At 36.8% G+C, this 21,405-nt stretch overlaps 2 protein-coding genes across 5 annotated transcripts; both read right to left on the bottom strand.

Annotated features, from left to right (window-relative positions):
- Positions 1–625: 625 nt before the first annotated feature.
- Positions 626–14,100, bottom strand: ubash3bb (ubiquitin associated and SH3 domain containing Bb). 3 transcript variants are annotated; one of them, XM_043259393.1, is made up of 15 exons: positions 13,167–13,298; positions 8,468–8,581; positions 5,990–6,043; positions 5,631–5,817; positions 5,349–5,547; positions 4,228–4,397; positions 3,916–4,124; positions 3,467–3,611; positions 3,267–3,387; positions 3,067–3,189; positions 2,891–2,983; positions 2,033–2,177; positions 1,842–1,948; positions 1,658–1,767; positions 626–1,283 (listed from the first exon to the last, which is right to left on the bottom strand). In XM_043259393.1, the coding sequence occupies exons 4-15, from the start codon at positions 5,631–5,633 to the stop codon at positions 1,146–1,148; spliced, it is 1,563 nt and encodes a 520-aa protein (XP_043115328.1). In that variant the 5' UTR covers positions 5,634–5,817; positions 5,990–6,043; positions 8,468–8,581; positions 13,167–13,298; the 3' UTR covers positions 626–1,145. The 3 variants fall into 3 exon arrangements, with proteins under 3 accessions (XP_043115328.1, XP_043115326.1, XP_043115327.1); XM_043259391.1 differs by lacking the exon at positions 8,468–8,581 and having other exon boundaries at positions 13,167–14,100; XM_043259392.1 differs by lacking the exons at positions 626–1,283; positions 1,658–1,767; positions 1,842–1,948; positions 8,468–8,581 and having other exon boundaries at positions 2,040–2,983; positions 3,071–3,189; positions 13,167–14,100.
- A 143-nt stretch (positions 14,101–14,243) lies between these two features.
- LOC122359162 (glucuronokinase with putative uridyl pyrophosphorylase) lies at positions 14,244–21,176 on the bottom strand. Of its 2 annotated transcripts, none has more exons than XM_043259394.1 (23): positions 21,008–21,176; positions 20,751–20,857; positions 20,610–20,654; positions 20,320–20,473; positions 19,776–19,847; positions 19,540–19,628; positions 18,573–18,729; positions 18,420–18,497; positions 17,759–17,850; positions 17,572–17,677; positions 17,422–17,501; positions 17,241–17,309; positions 17,075–17,135; positions 16,954–16,970; positions 16,723–16,780; positions 16,550–16,642; positions 16,407–16,467; positions 16,094–16,207; positions 15,954–16,011; positions 15,264–15,332; positions 15,085–15,148; positions 14,892–14,963; positions 14,244–14,471 (listed from the first exon to the last, which is right to left on the bottom strand). In XM_043259394.1, exons 1-23 carry the CDS (start codon positions 21,062–21,064, stop codon positions 14,385–14,387), a joined length of 1,860 nt encoding a protein of 619 aa, XP_043115329.1. In that variant the 5' UTR covers positions 21,065–21,176; the 3' UTR covers positions 14,244–14,384. The 2 variants fall into 2 exon arrangements, with proteins under 2 accessions (XP_043115329.1, XP_043115330.1); XM_043259395.1 differs by having other exon boundaries at positions 20,610–20,673; positions 21,008–21,026.
- Positions 21,177–21,405: the final 229 nt, after the last annotated feature.

The raw sequence follows: 21,405 nt of genomic DNA, 5'->3' as shown, positions 1-21,405 counted from the left end.
CAAATCCTGATGGTGCGAACTATGAGCTTAATCCTTGCAATAAGAGGTTTTTAAATGGAAGTTATAAACAGACTGATGGTCAGATTGACCAAGGTGGAGGAGGGGGATGCTTTATAACTGTTATATTACAGTACACAAGGTACAAAGTATTATTACCTCTGATGGCGAAATCAATTACCCGGTCAAATTTGGGGAATACTTCGTTAAGATCGACATGATTAAAATCTGCTGTTCTGCTAAATTTGCTATTATGAACATGCCATTTGTATGAACATTCTGTAACTTGTGTGTACTCTCATGAAGCTTAGCTAGCGTCAGTTTAGCATTAGCTTGTGGTGGGATATAAACAGCGGTGAGAAATACCACAGTAAAGTTTCTTGATAATTAAAATGGTCTACAATTCAGTATTACATACTGCACCTTATTGCTGTCAAACAATCATGTTATGTTTACATAATTGTTTTTCTGAAAAATAATTCTATAACCAGTAATTCTACTCGCAAATGTGTTTCAGAATGGGAATACTTTTTTGTTTTTGCAGTAGTACCCATTTCGACCTCTAGCTGTCAATCTTAACACATGCATATACATATACACAGTATGTCTGTGAACACTAATACAAAACTTTTTAAAAAAGTATTTTTTTTTTTTTATTTGAATAATTACACATTTCAGCTTTGATTTAAAGATATTACAAATACATCTGATATCCATTCAGCTATGCTAAAACAAATACACTTTTTATGCATTCAAATTACATTTGCAAGAGATTAAGACATCATTGCCTTTAAGTTGTTTAACATCTCATTGCAAAATTGTACATATTTGCATTGCAGGAAGTGATCTTTAATCTTTACGATAAGTGCTGCATTATGCCACTGTGCATTTTCACTTGTTAAAAATGATAGCCGATGCCCTGAGAAAGCCTTTTAAAGGCTCTGTAAACATTATCACAAATGTTCATTATTCAGTGCGGCCTCCTCAGCCCACCTGCAAACAAAAACTCTGTCGCATCCCATATTTTTGCATTTGCATAACTTAAATCTGTATTTCACAGATTAGATCTGTTTAAAAAATATTCTCAGTTTTGTGCTTCCAGTGCAGGTAGCATTTCAGTCTCATGTGGACAGACCCTGCAGATAAGCTCATTCTTGCTGTAAAGTCTCTCTCCAGCTGAAGCTGTGGTTGGGCCCGTGAGTTAAAGGAAGAATTGGTGGGTCCACTAACTGCCAGATACCTGAGTCCCCCTGCTCTTCACTGGCACACAGACCCAGGTATGGAATCTGGACGGAAAGATCGGCTCCCATTAAAGGGTTAGTTCACCCCCAAATTAAAATTTTGTAAGTAATTACTCACTCTCACATCGTTCCAAACCCGTAAGCTCTTCGTTCATCTTCGAAACACAAATTAAGATATTTTTTAAGAAATCGGAAAGCCATCTGACCCTCCATAAATAGCAATACAACTGTATTATTGTCTGAAAATTGTATGGTCGGTCAGTTAGCTCTCTAATTTTATCAAAAATATCTTAATTCATGTTCCAAAGATGAACGAAGGTCTTAGGGGTTTGAAACGACATGAGGGTGAATAATTAATGGCAGAATTTTCATTTTAACTAACCCTTTAGGCATCACTTTTAAAATTAGATTGAACTAACCTTTCGGACTACTTGCACAAAATCCTTAGGGTTCTGAGGAGAAAGGCCCTGGATCTGGCGAGTACAGGCCTCCAAAGATGAAGCATGTCCCACAAATAGAATATTTTTTCCTGATGTGAAAAAAAGAGGGTGTTGATTAAGATGTGAGAGTCAAGTAATAAAAGCTATATTTCATATCACTCACCCTTATTTTTGCAGTATGCCAAGATGTCTTTGGTCACCTGTTGGCTGCGGCTAATGTACGTATCATATGCCTCCGAAACGGTTAGTTTGCTAATGGGGATGTGAGGTCTGCGGAAAAAGGCAACTGTCGATCAGGAATGAATTTGAAATGTAAATAGCTCCTATATTGTGTATGATCACTACATCTGTTACCTATATGTTGTATCTACATTAAGGTTGGCTGCAGCAAGATCTGTGGGGGGTATCCAAGCAGGCAAAGATGTTCCTGACACCCATTTTGTCCACTCGAAAAGTCCAGGCTCCACTCGAATGCTTATTCTGCCATCTTGCTGCATTCCTAGAAATCCCACATAACATTGGGGTCAAAGAACATTTATATAACGATTTTAATGACAAGTAGGCGAATATAGTGTACATGTCAATACAGATGTACATTGTTTGCTCATGTTAGTGCACAACTTGTGATTTTAATAATGCGATAGTAAATGCTGAAATTAACTAAAATAATTAATGCTGTAGAAGTATTGTTCGTTCTTAGTTCATGTTAACTAATGAACTTTATTGTAAAGTGATGCCAGACGTACAGTAGAACACCCTATGCCTTTTCTGAAGCAGCTTAGAACTTCCTGAAAAATTTAGTAGTCTAATGACGGTAGAACAGTGCCGTGACTGAATCATTGCAAGTTGCTAAGGGCAGCCCAACCAGTTATGTATTTAAATTCGTTTATTGATCAGGAACATTAAAATGTGACAAACATGCAAAAAAAAAAAATCTGGACACTTTTTCACACCACTGTATTTATGGTCACTTTTGATCAATTTAATGCATCATTGCTATATAAAAGTTTTTTTTTTCCATAAATAGTGCTGTATGAACAATTGTGTATTTATATATCTCTATATTTTCAGAATATAAAGTTGGTTTTGTACATGAAAATACATAGCAGGATCTAGGGCATCTAAAAGATTTAAAACCCCTACTTTACATGCTCCTATTGGAATTTTCCAGTAGACCACTGCTGCCAACAGATTCCTGACTACAGTATGTACCTCTGAGGATTTCATGAGCTGTCTGGACACATCGGAGGCTGGGTGAGCAGTACACAAAATCAATAGTGGTATTGCTTTCCAGCATAGCCTCACCTGGAAATCAGACGGATGACATAAGAAGAGCATGATACACAATTCACTTGGAGAATTCATCTCAACATGATGAGCAGACATACCCACAATCTTAGACTGTGTAGCTCCAACCACTGTGATAGGAGCGTCCATTTCATAGTCCCTGTGTGCTCCACCCCGGGCAGGTAGTACAGCAGGCATATTCAGGTTACTCCTCACGTACCTACCTACAGGAAGACAAACTGAGCTCACAAACTAACTGTATCATGTGAGCGAGGAACCATGATCGATCAGTTCTGATTACCTTTAGAGTCAGAACACTGTGAGAGCCAGTGTTTCCCAAACACTACATCCATTCTTTCTCCATGCCGACATACAAACAAGGTCCTTTTAGGGGTCCGAGACTGGATGTTGGAGCGAAGCACCTATCATAAAATACTCAAATCATCTGTAACTGCACATGATGGAAATGTTACTTTAATTGCTGATGTACAGTACCGGCACCTGCATAGGTTGGCAAATGACACTCAAAATGGTAGATTCACCCAACTTTGAGTTCTCAAAGCATCGAATGTTGAGCAGCCCATCCAATGATTTGCTTTCCTTGCAACCCTTTTCCAAAGGGGAAGTACAAAAGAAGGAGTGTGACCTGTTTAAATAAAATACATCCAATAGACACGTTACTATCCCGTTAGGCCTCTGGAGAGTATTTGTTAATGGTAAGAAAGTGATGCAACCGATGCTAGTAAGAAAACATGCCTAATGTAGCAGTAGATCCTGATTTAGCATAAACCAGACGCCTTTGTGAAGTAATAAGTAATTCAAAAGCAGTACCTACTCAAAGAGCTGATGAGTACAGTTTAGAAGAACCTTCCCTTGAACCCGTAGTACATGCAAGTAAGTTGCACTAAGAACTATCAAACTTGCACAGCAAGTCATCCTGAAGAGCTTACCCATGAAAGACCCACGTGTCAGACTCATCAGCAGGGTTCACATAGTTCTCAGGCAGCAGGCCAGAGATGCCTGTGCCCAGAGACGTGCCGTACACCCAGCCCTCGCTAGTGCTCATTTGCTCCATTGTAGACGTGAAGATAAAGTCTCCAGGCACCAGTTCCAGCTCATCGTCATTCTGAGGAGTGTAGGGGTACATCACACGCAAACTCTGACAAAGAAACAGAGGTTAAGTTTGGATTAAAGTGCATTCAAGTGAAGCAGCAAAACATGATACAAACTGATGAAAAAAAAAGACATAAGGGTCAACCTACCTCATGATTTGAAAATCGTATGTCTCGTGAGAAGAGAGCAGCGAGCCAATCACAACCCAGCTTGACTTCAATCCCTCGCGCCAACTTTTCCAAGATGGAATAATGATTGGTTGGGAAGTGATAGGCTAGAGTCAAATGAAGCTGCTTTTTATGGGGTTCCACATGAACATCTATGAAATAAATAGTGTCATGAGCATTCTCTATTCAAATACACAGCTTTTTGATCAATGAAAGTGTCCGTTTATCAGAAAACTGTTCAAACTGGGAAAAGGGGGAAAAAAGATCTAGAATGTTTAATTTACAGTTTTTCTAATATAGATTTAAAGGGATAGTTGAATCTGAAATTAAAATTCCTGAAAATTCCTCAAGTCTCTCTCTTTTCAGTAAAACTATATATAAAATAGAAATATATATATATATATATATATATATATATATATATATATATATATATATATATACATAATTTTTATTTTTTTAATTATTATTATTATTATTATTTATTTTTATTTTTTTAAGATATATTTTTCTCATGTTATTTGCATGTAAGTTTTTGCAATTCATGCACTGAAAACATATAGTGTTCAGGGGATGTTAAGCTAAAAAAAGGCAAATAAACACAATATTTTCTGTAACGAACAGAACAGTGTTATTTCTGTATTATTTATATACTATTGCAGCATAAATTCATATTTTATATTTATATTTTCAGAATTTTATTTACAATTTTAATAATGTTTGTTTAATTCATTTGAAATATTAGCTTTATTTAAATTTAAGTACTTCAATTAAGTTGCAAAGGCAGTATTTAATGTATTTTGATCATTTCATTAAGTGAAAACTAATCATTGTTTTTTTTTATAGTAACAACATAAAATAGGGTAAAATGCATGTCATTATTTGTTGATTTGCAGTTTTAGCTTTGTAATACCCTTTTTCATTATATTTATATATAATGTATAAAATTGCTACATTTCTTCATTTGTGTTTCACAAAAAAAAAGAAAGTCATATGGATAACGAATGCCATGAGGATGAATAATGAGCCGATTAGAAAAAAAGTCAAACGTGAGCACTATGCAGGCACCATCTGTGACAAATGCTCTGATCACGCCTCCCCACCAGCTTTAGCTGCAGCCTCCACCGCGAAGTCAGCCGCAAACTTCTTCAGCGTCTCAGCCACCTGCTCCTCCACGAAGAGGCCTATGAAGTTGGTGGAGGTGTAGAGCTCTAGGGGCAGAGGACTGGGGAAGCGTCCTCTCCATTGATTCACTGCAGACTGCAGAGCTTCGCACAGAGCCACTAGTTTATTGTCTGGACACTACAAACACATACAATGAAGAAATGTCAAACGACGCAACTTGAGAACAATAAATCGAGATTAAAATAGAAACTGTGACTCACCATAAAGAACTGGCAGAGTGTGATGTGTGGGAATATGTTGTGAGCTTTGTTTTTTCCACAAGTCAAGCGAGACTGCTGCCAGAAATGAGAAAGCTGGTTTTGTAAAGGCCCGCTTGGGCGCAGATACAGCACATACTCTCTGGGCAAAGGGTCATCCAGGAAAGGGTCATCCAAGTGAGAGAAAAGCCTATGGAGATACAGTATAGCTAAACCAGCAAATAAAGCCTGTGTAATTTTAACTGTGAACCAGAACTGTTTTGTGCATAGAAAAACTGGATTGACTCATATGAGCCACTAGAGGGAGGTACTATTCTTCAAGAAAAGCCAGCTCAGGCAGGGTGCTTTGTGGGAAGGCTCACCAGTCACACGCAAGCTGAACACTTCTGCCTCCAGTTGATGCCAGAGCTTTCAGTCTGAAAAGAGAGCATATTTTTAGAATTATTAGCATCTACAAGTGAGTTTCATTCATTCCGCATCCAAAATCAAAGAATGATGTGGGAATATAGTTAGAACATTTGGAAAATCTGGACTTGACTTTATTTAAAAAGAAAGAAAGAATTGATTTTTTATTATACTAAAAAATTAATTCCATAAACGTCCATATACGTGCGTAAAATGAGAGGAGATTATATTTTTATGATTTCTAACATGAGCCAGAGAAGAAGCTGCGTGAGATCTTCACACTTCTCTCACACATCACTGTCTCACACACACACACACACACACACACACACACACACTGCGGATGCTTCTGGAACTGAGAATACTGCTTTAAAAAGCAGAAAATGTTTTAACATGAACTTTAAAAAGTGTTTCAGTGTATTACAGCCTGGGTCACATCTTTCTTGATCCTGCATTATTTTGATAATGGTTTTTGATGATAAACATATTTCCTCCATTTGATTAGCTTCTATTAGGTGACAAGATGAGTTTATGCCAAAATATTGTTTGGACACACAACCTTTGATATAAACAACAAAAGATACGGGATGCATTTCTGCCTTCATTTTAAAAGTTAATAAAACTATGCACTGTAATATATATGCATGTATAACATTTTAAGACATATATACCATTTTAAAGTACACCAGGACTTCCCCTGAGCTACCTCAAAGAGGAATTGTTCACCAAAGGCCGCAGCCAGTCTGTATAGTTGCTCGCTGTAAATATGAACTCTTAAAATAAAGAATTCAGTTGTTGTAGAAAGCAGAATCAAGGTAATAAGGTTAAGCAGATATGATAGACAACAAAGCCAGAAAGGCAGCTGAAATCATTTTTTCTAAGACAATGCACAGAGAATCAAAAACATTTTGTCTTTACCTCAAAGTACGGTAGGTCTCTCACAATTGTAATGTGATAAAGTTGAAATAAATGTAATCATATTTTCAATAGGCAAATATCGCAAAAACTTTAAAAGTATATGAGAAAGGCTGACTGCTGCTATTGGTATTATTATTAATAATTACTGTGGCTTAACAGCAGTCAACATGTGGCATATATAAACATAAATTTACAAAAAAAACGTAAGTTCTAACATTGAAATGTATAATATTTCTATAATCACTTAACAACAACAACATGCAGCAATTATGGCATATAGTAAATGTAAATTCTTTCTTTCTTTTTTTTTTTTATATAAAAGTGTCAAAAAAAAGTCACCCACAAGAAGGAGTACTGGCCTAAATACTGTATTTGTATTAGCTAGATATTTAGATATTTAGAATATAAAATATAAAAATAAAGCACAAATAGCATTATCTGCTCTTTAATTCCTGACAAGTTTATTTAGCTATTTTAAATATATATAATATGATATAATAAGTCTGATATCATATTGTTAGATGCATGTTATGTTTGCATTTAACATGCATTTTTCTCCATTTTATCAAAACAGACCTGCACTTTTTCATAGTAAAAGTCATCAGCTACTACTGTAAAAAAAAAAAAAAAAAAAAACTTACTTCTTCATGCACTGTACAACAAATTCATTTTTATTTTGTTTAATGGAAAAACTCTTGACGACATGAATAATTCACACGCATACCAAGCAAGATCCACCCATTAAAGTTTAAAGTGGGTCATACTGTAATATTTTCCTTTCAAAAAACCAAATGTGTATTTTAATCAAGATTTTAAAAAAAAAGAAAGAAAAGAAAAACCGCCCACACACACTACACTCACAAACTGCCATGTCTTCAAATGCATTACTCTTTCCAATTTACCCTAAATTACTCATATACAATTTGATGAAGGTGCAGTGGGGTGATTCTTTACAAATTCCGGTGACACATCCAATATTGAATTAAATATGACTGAACATGGAAATGTGTAATCAGCAAGTGTTCCACACACACACACACACACACACACACACACACACACACACACACATATATATATATATAGCTCAATGAAGCAAAACTATAGATGTAAAATAAAGAAGATTGCTAAAATTTGACTAATTTAGTATTACTGCTTTTTGCCACAGCTCACTAAGGCCAGATTTTTTTGGGTGATATTTGTGATATATAATATGACATGTCTAGAGATGCTATTTTGTTTTACTGTCTTAAAGGGTTCCTCTCGGTTTTCATCCAAAATATCTCATATTGTGTTCCGAAGAGGAGCGAAGCTTTTTAGGGTTTGGAAAGGCACAGGGGTTTAATGACAAAATTTTCATTTTGTTGTGGAGTAAGCCTTTAACACAATTACTTTTTATTCCATTTCATTCAGTTCCTTATTTAATGATTTGGGTTTTTTTATATAATTCACTCCAGATAATCCCAACAAAGTGTCTTTTCATTAACTTCCAGCTGACCAAACAGGCGTGAACACACCTTTAACTCGGCTCTTTGGGGAAATCCCACAGCTCAGACCTCTGCATCCTCAAGTTTCCTGTTTACAGACCCTCCGTTTAGCCTGATTCTTTGCCAAGACGCTCAAGAGAGTCACTGCAATCCAAAAAAACATGTCCTACAACTAGTTTTACAGACAGATGCTCCAATGTCTACAGTGAAATTTATCAGTATCGCTGTAAATTGATTGTTTATTGAAAAATTGTTTATCAATGTACCTAAACAATATATTAAAAAGTTAGGGAAAAATAAAAAAAAAAGAAATTTAAGATTAAGATTTAATTTTTTTTCTGCAAGGATGCATTCAATTAATAATGAGTGGAAGTAAATACATTTATAATGCTACAAAAGATTTGTATTCCAAATACATGCAGCTATTTTGAGCTGTTTATAAAAGAATGATTAGAATGATTTCTGAAGGATCATGTGAATACATTCAGCTTTGCATCACAAAAATAAATTGCATTTAAAGGTGTCATGAACCGAGAAACCATAATTACTTTAATCTTGTGACATAAGAGGTCACTGTGCTTAAGAAAAACATCTTGTACATTTCAAAAATCAAAACCTGTTAGTCTAAACAGCTTATATTTAAGGTAGTCTGCCAAAATGCCCGTTTTGAAATGTTCTACTCTATGATGTAACAGTGTAGCTAATCACCGCCTCCGCAGAAGACCATCAACGCCTGCTTCTACATGGCTGCCATTTAGCCCTGCCCACTTATTCACACACATTGATTTAATAATGAGAGGTGAACGCAGGTTTACACAGAAACCAAACGATAAGGTACTGTTGCAGTGCCAAGCTGTCGAAAAAAACGTCTTTGCATTGCTTTACTTCTGATCCCAACATTAGGAAAGAGTGGATGGACTTTTATTTTTTATAAAGATCCGGACAGCATCAGTAAAAACTTGGTACTTTGATCACTTCATTTTACCACTTCAGTTTACAAACACGGAACAAGTCGATGTGGAATTTTCAGAAAGATTAAAACTAAAAGACAATGCTGTGCTGATTATGTTCGGTCCAACAATAATGTCGCAACACACAAGCGTAACTTTTTTTGATAAAAAATGATCACTATTGCTTTGTCTTTACTGATTGCTTGATATGAGTATTTATGCATTTTAAACCTAAACCACAGCAGCGTCCATCTGTAAAGGATGTAGGAAACAACTTCTGGCCAATAATAGCAGTTGGCTTTTACTTTCGATATTACAATCCATGCTTAATAAAAAGGGCGTTCTGATGAGGGGGGTTAAAAACAGGACAGAAAATGGTCTACTACTTGTTTTTTGATGCAAAAATGTTGATAACATTATAAGCATTTACTTTAAATTGTAATAACATTTAGCAGAATTACCATTTAATTGTATTTTTGCAGCCATAAAACACTTAAAAAATGACTTTGTAAAAATGTTACCAATCCCAAATATTTCAATACTTGTGTACAGTATATATGCACAATTAACAGTCCTTTTCCAAAATGATAACCAACACAGAGAAGGGTGGAGCTGTATCCTTGTGTGCCTTGCAGAGCTTGAGTGTGAGCAGGAGGGTGGAAGGACACCCGCATTTGGACACACGGCTCTCATTCTGGCAACCACACAACTGCCACAGATGGTGGACTCACAAATGAGAGAACACACACTGATACAGGCCCCTTATAAACAGTGGAGGAGTGGAAGAGTAGGCTGACTTTATAACAACTGCCTTTGTGGATCCCACTCTTGTGCCTGTGACTGTTTTTTCAGCGGTGAAGGAGAGGTTTGCGCTCTACTGATGCTTGCGTGCTGGCCTACATCTGTTTCCTTTATCCCAGCAGCCACCGAGGGAGCTGAGCCAAAGAGGAAGAAGAAAAAGATACGATTGATCTCACTGACGCCCGGCAAGAGCAACAAACAGACACTATCCCATAAGCCCCAAGGCCCGCAAGTACCAGCTGCCATCCCTGCCGCACGGGGGAAAGACGAAGAGAAGAGCGCACAGCTGTCCATCCCAAAATATGGCCAGCCAACACCTGCAGGCCTGTCGGCAAATGTGGCCAACTGTGTGGCCAAACTGATGGCCCACTTGTTTCCGCAGAACACGAAACGCATCCTCACAGACTGCGAGGGATATAACGAGGCCTTTTAATATGGAAAACGATCAGGATATGTGTATTTATGCACCAGGAGGTCGTTATCTCATCTCTTGCGTGGCGTGTCATATTTCAGGAAGGAAGCTGATGACATTTACACAGCCTGACCGACCCTGAGACAAAACCACAGTGATGCAGCGTTATTATATGCACAGACTGACTACTGGTAAATGCTAGCTTATGAAAAGACGGTAACAGTGATATATGGATGAGCAATAATATGATGAGAAAGACTAGTCCGTGGAACCAGACAGTTTACCCAAGAATTTAACATCTGTTTCAAACCTGTATCATTTTTTTTCTACTCTGAACACAAAGGAGAAATTTTTAATGTAACGAAAGAAGAGTGGACTAAAGCTGTCAAGCTCTAAAATGACAAATTCACTATAAAATAGACCACAAATTGATGCTGTTATTCACTGAAAATCCTCCTTAACTTATACCAGCATGAACTTGAGTTCATCGGAGTTGTTGTTCAATTTATGAATGAATCATACTTTTGTAAATAATCTGTTTAGACAGTTGACAAAAACTAGTATGAATGACTCTACTGATTAATATGATTCTGTGGACTGGAATGATTCTACTTGATAGGAATGAATATGACTGGGACAGTTCTGCTGATTGAAATTATTCTACTGATCTAAATGAATGGAATCAATGATTATATAATGATCAAAGTGGTACTGAATGGAATAATTCAAATAAACAGAATGATGCTCATTAGAATAATTCAGTTAATAATAATATTAATATTAATATTCACACACACAAGTTGTATTAACTATTATTAGGAGGCTTTTTTTCCATTTTGGAGTTTGACATTTTCAGCTCTTATTCAATTTCATTATTCAAATTCATTCTAAATTACTTTTTTCCACTGAAGAAAAAAAAAAAAGTGCTACAGGTTTGGAACATAATGAAGGTGAACAAAGCATGACAGAATTTTCAGTTTTCATCAATCAAAAAAAAAGATTTCCAAATGCATCAGGGCCGTACGAGTAAACACCAGGACCACAAAAAAAGAATCTTCCCACACAAGAGTGAGTGCACATCGACTGCATTCAGTTTAATTTTGAACAGCTGCACAGTCTTGGGTTTTCTCATTTACGTGCCAAAATAAGAACGAAAAAAAAAACCCACCTTGTGACTTACAAATCATTCATGCTGTAAAGAGCACAGATGTTGTTCCTCGCATGTTTCAGGACACATTAACCCTCATTACATGAACAGATCGGCATGACGGTGGTCGTATCTCAGGTAGGGGTGTTGATATAGAGGTCTCCGAGTTTGCCAGGCATAAGGGCCCATCTGCATGGTAAGTGGGCCCCCAAACTTTCAAATGATTATTATTATCCCAGTGTTAAATCTTATTTTACTACACTGGTTAAAACTGATTATAGAAGATAACATTGAGGATAATAAAATTGCAATCTGTAAATTACAGTAATGATTAGGTAAAGTGAACTTTTACTATATTATAAAAAAATAGCCCACGCTGTTAATGAAACACAAAGAACATGATGTACAGAAACAAGCACTTGTTCGGTGGCCTTCAGCAGATCTTACTAATTCAAATTTAGGTATAACACCAAAATCAGAAAAACACGATACTGGTTGTGATATGTCTGTAATGTACAATGAAATAATTACAGCAATTTCTTTATTTTTAGAGCTTTTTGATCTAATTATTTTGAAAAATGAAATTAAAAACCCATTACCATTAAGCAGGCCATCAGGGCAACTGACTAGTCTGAAGGCTTTTAACTCTAAAAGAGTCTTTCACAGGAAAACAGGGCAGTTCACTGTTGTTATATAGGTCAATACATTCATAAAGGAGACAAAAGGAAATCATATTAATAACTCCTGTGACTATACGACTGGTTAATGCTGGTTAATACAAAAAAAAAAATAGGTGCCTTTACATACAATATTTATCTTGAATTTTATCACATCGAAGGCTCAAATTATTTGGCAGGTCACACTAATAGCCTAAACAAGACGTTTTTCTGACAAATGCAAAAAAAAAAAAAAAACAACTTAAATTGTTTAATTCACATTCTTTCTCTAATTTTAGGTTTGCGACGATAAATTAATTAATTACATATATAGCCCCTATTTCAGATATGTTAAATCAATAGCAAATGACAATGCCAGCCCTGATTTAGACATAATCTTCTAGTTCTCATCTCTCTGTGGGATTTTTGACACAATTACCAAAAATAGCTTGCAGACTTTCTCTTGTGTTTTTCTCATGCTGAACGTGACTGCAAAAAGCACATCACTGATCCGAACGACAAACAATTAAAAGTATTCCTTGAGCAAACCACGTAATAGAAACACTTCGCAGAGCTGTTATCAGCTCTGTGACTCTTTGACGACTTGAAATTGAAGTATAGCCCACCTCGCTGACAATCTAATTGGGTGCATTAACGTGTTTAGACGCCCCTTCGGATTGACCCTGAGGAATTAAACATTATCTTTATTTGTGCAATGAATATTTTAAGAAGAGCGTCGTTGTATGATAAATATGGCACTCACGCTCTCTGCTGAGGAAATCCCATCGAAAGCAGCACGTCCAGATTGGATCCATGTTTGACCGAGACGCAACTGTTCTGTCTCAGTCTGCGCGGAATTATCTTTGAGTAGAGATCCTCCTTTGCTGCCATCCTTCAGTCCCGTCAAATAATACTGACGACAGTCGAGGACGACACATCCACATCTGCTTATTGAGCGATTTACACCACGACTACAGGCATAACCGTCCCTCCTCCTGACAGCGGCGGCGTATGTTTGTATACAGTAGTTATACAGTAGATTAACGAGCTACAGATAATGGCTGCGTTTCAAAGGCTTTTGAGCCGCCTGCTTACTAAACAGCGTTTCGGACATCATTGGTGGGTTTCAAGCAGGCAGGTCACGAGATTTTGAGACACAGCCCAAGTAATATGCGTCTCAAACACATAACCCGTTTACTCGTCACGCTTGACAACCTGCTATAATTAGCCTAATTTACCTAGTCTAAGCCGTAAAGTAAAAGTAACAGACAAGATAACTACACGCATTTACCGTCGCTTACCTTATATTGTATTTCAACGTGAAGCGAGTTTAATTAATCCACATATTGCCATTCATATAGATACAAAGACATTCTCCAATTAGCATGTTCACTATAATACAGGTTTAATTAAGTCTATTCACAACCATGTCTGCTGCAATAAACACTTTCGTCTCTGCACAAAAATGCCTTTACGACACAAGAACAGGATGGGTGTGAAAGGCTACCAATGCAAAGTCAATTGTTTCTCATTTCTATCCGAAACATACAATTGGAGCCCCACCTCCTGCTGAACAATGACCCGTGATAAATGAGTCTGAAGCAGGAAAACAGCGGCGACTTCATTTAACCTCGTGTTTAAAACTGAAAACTAACTTCAAGTGAAAGTCTGCCATCATTTACTTTCCCCGAAATCATTTCAGACCTCTGTATGACTTCCAACCTTTTGTGTGGAACACAGAAGAAAACACTCTGAAGACTGTTAGTGACCAATAAAAAGGTTACCTTTGATTTTCAGTGTATGGGCAAAAGGAAAAAAAAAGTTAAGATTGACATGAGAGTAAATGACAGAATTTTTATTTTTGGGGTGAACTGTCTCTTTAAGGAATGATCGTCTAGCAGAGTTTTGTAAGCGTTCGCTTATAAAGAGTTTCTTTTACAGCATTTTGGCAAACAAACAATTAAACATTTTCACAGAGTGATCAGTTTTGACTCTGCACTGATGGGTCATAAGGCACGATAAGACAAAACACACATCCTGCCTCTTGGAAAGCCCTCTTCATATCCACCTAGTGGTAAAACAACAACAACAACAACAAAAAGATTTATACACAATGACAAAGATTTTGTGAGTATAATGTTCAACGCTGATAATAGTAAGATACGTTTTTTGGGACACCATATGAAATATTTCTGAAGAATCCTGTCACATTACATTTTAAAATATATTAATCTAGTAACAACTTTATTATTATTTCATAATGACTACTGTTACTGTATTTTTAATCCACTAAAATGGCCTTAGTGAGCATGAGATATTTATGTTAAAAAGAATGTACGAGTCAAAATATGGGGTCGAGTTATTGAAAGTTATTGAAACAACTTCCAATAGCACTTGATCTCTGAGTAGAATATCTAGAGTAGGTTGTTTCCTCCTAATTAGGGTAATTCACACATAAATTAAGAACAAGTCAAAAGATCCACCGTACCAGCCGCTCAGGGTCCATACACAATCCAACCACAGCACCACCACTGCCAGGCAGTTTGACTGCAGATCCATACTACACAGACAAGGAAACACTCAGGTGTACTACTTGTTTTCTGTATGTCATATCACCTCTAATGCCACAAGTTAAGAAATTCATGGAGGTATCAGTTACGCGATCATTGATATTTATTCACCTGTCTCGCAAGTTGCACCATTCTGAGATTTCCAGGACCCAAGCAGTCATCAGTATACACTGACCTGATGGACAGAATTGCAATCTCAACAGTGGTAAACTAAATTGTATTAAAAAAGGGCTGTCCAACTTTTATTCAGCTTTGTATGAGAGTTCGATGGAAGGACTAAAGCATCATACCGCCGAAGCTCAAAGTTTTCATCCATGAGCTGTGCAAGTCTGGGCCAGTCTTTACACTGAAATGCAGCCCTGCATACAATAAGAAAAGAATCATTTCCGTTGACCACTTTTTATCCTGAAAGAACAGTAAGGCAATGATACACGTGGCAACTTTTTAATCAATGGGCAACTAAGTCAGACACAAGTTCATGTAATAAAAGTGATCAGCACTGTTTATATTCAGCATGCAGGCACTGTCTACTGAATGCAAACAATGCTGATTACCTTGATTAAGTCCAAAATAGTGGAAGGCGGTACCTCAGGGAGAAGAGTTGTTGAATGAATTATGTTATTATTGTTTTCTTTGCTCACAAAAATATTCTCGTAGCTTATTAAAAATATGGTGGAACCACTGATGTCACATGGACTATTTTACCGTTGTCCTTGCTACATTTCTAGACCTGGGTTCATTTCAATTTCGGTTTGGAACAACATGGAGGTGAGTAATTCATGACAGAATTGTTCAGATGGTGAACTAACTCTTTAAGTATCCAGGGAAAGCGCCCAAACAACATTGCTTAAAAAACGTTGCCTGCCAAAACTGCTCAAAGCGTTGCCCCATGTATCTAAAAGCTACATGCTACAAGCGCTAATACAGCATGAAAAAAACACTACAATCACAGAGGGACAAATACTTAAATATTAACCTACCTGGCTTGATCTGTGAGTTCAGCAAATGATTTCATAGCTTCAACAACAGCAGATTCACCTGTTCAAAAAAGGCACAACTTGTAAGAGGCTTCATTTCTTTCACAATTAGCACATAAACCAGGACATGAAGTAGGACGTACCGCTCAACCAGCGCTGTCTAACATTACTGTGAATCCGTCCAGAATCACTTGGATCACCCAAATAGGCTAGCCAGAACAAGGGAAGTTCACTCATGTCCAAGGGAATGTACTCTCCTATAGAGATTAATATTTTCACATATAACTTAAACGTTTCTGTTGCTGTGCAAATACAGTATCGTTTCAACATTATGTAATGTAATGTTTTTGAGCAGCAGATTGGCATGTTAGAATTATTTCTGAAGGATCATGTGACACTTAAATCTGTAATGTAATTTTTATCGCCCTGAATAATATTTGGGTTCAGAAACGGTACCGTAACCCCTCTCATCCATCAGCTGTTTGTTGAAGTCCATGTAAACCAATCCTTCATAGACCTATTAGAAAGTTAACAGAGACGACCATATTCCACACACCGCAAGTCAAATTGATGAGTCAAATTAATATGAATGTACATACCTGCACAACTCTATCCTGTAGACCAGCTGTGATGAACAGCTCATCGGTCTCTACATTGAGGATGAAGTTGGCTCTGACTGGTTTAGGAAGATCCTGTCCCAGGATAAAATGTAGCTAGTACTTTTTTTTCAACATAAAAGCAAGCTTTAAATTAAACACTGATTGGCAAATACATTGTCTGTGATGTTGTAGAACTTCATCAGGCACTTCAAAGTGGCAGACACAATCGCACTACACAGAAAAAAAAGATAATGGTAGAAAATTTTAATTTGACCCTTAATAACAGTGTTTCAAGCCAAACATTGTGTACGAAACACCAAGTGTACGAAAACTTGAATAATATCATGCATTAGGTAGAAATAATATCATGCATGAGCTTAGTTTGTAATCATTGTTCAACTCACCTACTGCCAGCTAAACCCTAGAAGTAAAAAGAAATGTAGCACAAAGTTATGTCATTAAAATAAACTTTCAGAAAATGAACTCTCTAAATAAACAGCTGCAAATAATATGACTAAGTCTCACCACTTGCCGAGGAATGTTTGTGTCATACTTGAGAGTAAAGTTCTGCTTGGACAGAGCGATGCTGTTAGCATAAAAGAGGTATAAAATACACAAAAGTCACTGTCTTAGCATAAGAAGGTGAATTTTCAGCTAACTTATGGTTCACAGTTTTACTGCAGCATCTCACCCTTGTTCAGAGCAGAACTGGTAAAACTTTTTACAGGTGGCTTGTAGAAGTCTCAGACCTCCCAAATACCTGGAAGACAATAAATAATATTAATTACAATCACTTTTGTTGTACCACAAACCGTATGCAAACCATCTCCAAAACAAAGCAATCAAATTCAGAGACAAATGATTGGACAAACCCTTCTTTCCGGCTGATCCGAAAAAGATCCTGCAAGCTTCCGAACTCCGTGGGATCATTCAGAGGATGAGGTAGAAGGACCTTGATCAAATGAATGAGACAAGTAAAGAACAGTGCATTTGATATCTTATCTTAATCTGTTCTTATTTACCAGAGTCTGGCTCTCCATGAGCGTGACCTCAGCCCAGAAGTTAGTGATGGTCATAGCAATGGTTTTTCCATTAAAACCATCAGAGGGGTTCCCCATGAGTCCAACCCTATGAGTCAACACACAGACCTATGTACAGTGATGAAAATTAGGATACTTTGTGGATCCCAGCTAATGTGTTCTGCCTGACCTGGCATATGAGCGGCATGTAATGGGTTTAGACGGGGACAGCTGCTGCTTTGAAGAATAGTGTGTGAGCCATTTTGTGTAATCAGACAGACCCTGTAATAACAGATGTTAAAATGTTAATGAAACATTTAGAGCTGGTAAAATAAGTCTTAAACACGTTACCATTTTCCTCAATAAATGTATTTCTAAAGGTGCTGTTAACATTAAAATTTAATGAAACCTGAGCAATGCAGTTTCTCCATACAGTAGGTGTCTTGAAGCTGTTACAGGAAAGGCTTTTGTACAAACACATTCCCGGTGTCATTGCATTTTATTGCACAGAACTAGTGTTGCTTTCGTAAAATGAAAATTATGCATAAATGTCGTCTGTGACTAACTTTTTTCACGTGACGAAAACGAGACGAAATGCAATTTAAATGCTGGTCATGTGACGATGGCAATAATAATAATGCAATATTGTTGATGAATAAAAATGATACTAAATACGCATTAAATTCATCAAGTGCCATTTATAATATTACAAAAGTTTTGCATTTCAAATAAATGTTGTCCCTTAGAACTCTCTATTCATCAAAGAATCCTGGGGGGAAATAAACTAAAAAAATTGTAAATTCATATAAATATATAAAATGAACCCACAATAATTCTACATTTGTACCCACCACTTGTCCAATTAGTTGAAATCCTGTTGGTAACTTCATCCCATAAACAGGAACTTTCTCCTCGTTTATAAGCCATTCCTAAAAACAGTAAACATGTCACACAAAGGCTTGACGCTTTACGTTATTCAATTCAAAGATAACTTAAACACTGACCCAAAACTTGCCAAAAGTTTTATCATTAACGTCTGGGTGTTGAATGAGGAATTCAGAGATGTATGGTAAGGACTCTTTGCGCAGACAGTAGAACACAACACTGGCCAGACGAGAAGCGGTGATGCCCTCTTGAGGCTTCTCAAAGAATCGCGTGACCCTGGTGACAGGTTTAGAGACTTGAAGTGAACGCTTAAACTGAGCTGTCCAAACCTTCTCCTGCAGAGTAAACTCCAAAACCAATTAAACACAACTGAACCAAAGTAACCAAAGCCTTTAGAATTACTAGAATCGTCCAATTTGGGAAGCTGGAGCTAAACTCTGCAAGATCTTGGCCCTCCAAGAATAGAACACACATATTAAATTTAATTGTCACTTTTATTTTTAAATTACCATTTTCTACATACGTCAATGTGCATGCTTATGCTTGCTTCTATACATAGAAGTAAGAATAAATAGATGTTTGTCTGAACTTCTCTGTCACTATTTTAGAAACGTTTATATTCAATGGTTATGTCCTGTCTACAGTTTATAATGCCAAAATATATATTTCCATTCTATGACAAACTGGATAGACTAAACCAAGTTACATGAACCTGCCACCTGATCCTAAATGACTAAAAACCAGCAAGAATCTAATAAGCTTGGCTAATTTTATAATATCAGAGGGTATTTCTACCATTTGTTCACATATAAACATTTCTCATGGCTATTTTAGTTTTTTCAATAACTGTTGTCACTTTGCAATTTTATTATATATCTCCTGTATATATCTGCCTGTGTGTGATTTATGATAAATGTCAAAACATTTTCTATTTCTATTTTATGACAAAATTAATAAACAAACCCTGCTATTCACAGCATGATCACATGACAATTATTTAGAAATAATTTGCTAAGCTTTGCCAATTTTATAATACCATATTAGAGGATATTTCTTTCATGAAAACTGCAACATGTCATGTCTCACCGGTGGGTGTTTGGACACACTTGAACAATTCCTCTGGTGTAGCTCTTCTCTCCTGACTCCAGCTCATAATATATAGCAAGTTCTCCAGGCTGAAGTATCAAAAATAGTTAACGAGAATTAGAAGTGAGTAGGAATTAGACCAATTATTAGGTAGATGAGTGGTCAAGTCATGTATGACATTTTACCCACTAGAATAAACTAGTAACAACACAATCAATAGATTAAGTCTCTTTTACCTTAGATCTGAAAAAGCGAATGACTTGTGCAATATCAAAATTCTGATCAGCACAAAGCATGTCTCCTGCGATCTGCAAGGGCAAAATGTAAGTTCACAACTTAAAACAACTCAAGATTTAAAAGAATAATAAATAACAACAACAACAAAAAAATACAATTTGCTGAAAAATTATTAATTTAGGCCAAAGTGCAGATATGTTTGTTTCCTCATTAAAGCAGATATAGAGAAATTTAGCATCACTTGCTCACCAATGGATCCTCTGGAGTGAATGGGTGCCGTCAGTCTAAAACATGCAATATTACATAGCTCAAGAGCGGATGGACTTTTTCACATGATTACATGTGAACTATTGTGATATTTTATCAGCTATCTGGACTCTCACTCTGACGGCACCCATTCACTGCAAAGGATACAAAGTGATTAAATGGTAAGTTTCTTCAAGTAAGTTGCAATGAAGAAACAAAATCATCTACATCTGAGATTGCCTGAAGCAGAGATTTTACTTTGGTCCAATAAAACAGTTTCTGAAAAAAATCCCATACCACCATAATGTCATCTTGTAGCTGTCGGCTTCTGATGGCCAGCTCAAGATCCGCGACAGCCCCGAGTCTGTCATCCAAAGTTGTGCTGCCATCATTCACAACGTTCTCCACTGGAAAGTCATTCGCTGTTGCCCACCGCTCATAGTGCTTGTATCTGGATTGAATACATTTTGAACCAATATACCATTTTACATAAGTTCTAAATATTCAAAACAGAGCAAGTCTCCTGCCCTTCTTTAAACAAAGGAAAACGTAAACAAAGTTGCCAATGACTGGCAAACATGACTTACTTATCAGCATTTGTAACCAGATAGACTTCACTGAAGAGCTGGCGCCTAAGTGAGGGGGTAAATACTGCGTTGCATTAGTTTGCACGGAAAACGCCTCTCACAATTTCGCTAAAGTACAGAACAACAAATACAGTGACTCACGTGTTGACAGTTTCCCACCAGAAATCCAGTATTTTCTTCCCCCCAACTCCAGGCAACAGAGCTTTGGGCACCCCGGTCAGGTGAGCATACAGACCTGTAACATCACTCTTGCGATACAGAGACAAGTTTGGTGAAGCTCAGCGTTTCATATAAGCGCATTAAAGCCGCACGAGCGCCGGTTGCGAAATCTTACAAAGTTAAGACATCGTAACAGCTTTTTGTAGCTCGCGCGGCAACATCTATATTAGTCGATTTACCTTGATCTGAGTCTCTAAAATCGTGCCGTGTCCTGCCACTAAAAGTATGCAAATCATTGTTTAGGCTTATTAGTAATTAGAAATGGCAAAGCATAAACATTTCATCTCTAGGTCCGCGGAAAGTCCATAGTGCAACTAAAAACACGGTCACAACGGCGGTGAATCGCGTCACCGGAAACCCTGCAAATCCTTAAAGAGATATTCATATTATTTGTAATATGGCAAGCCAAATTAGCATTCAACTATTTAAACCAACCCGTGTTTCTGTACTATACTTTTATGTTAAGCACTAGCAAATATTACAGTAGTGACGTGTTACTGAATAGACATAAAAATGTATCCCAAATGTCACTAATGATAGTTCACTTAGCATTACTCGTCGGTTTTAATGAGTAATG

The sequence above is a fragment of the Puntigrus tetrazona genome, chromosome 15, assembly GCF_018831695.1.
Source record: "Puntigrus tetrazona isolate hp1 chromosome 15, ASM1883169v1, whole genome shotgun sequence".
NCBI lineage: Eukaryota > Metazoa > Chordata > Actinopteri > Cypriniformes > Cyprinidae > Puntigrus > Puntigrus tetrazona.
Note: the sequence above shows the minus strand (reverse complement) of the source record. Positions and strands in the feature narration are given on the sequence as shown.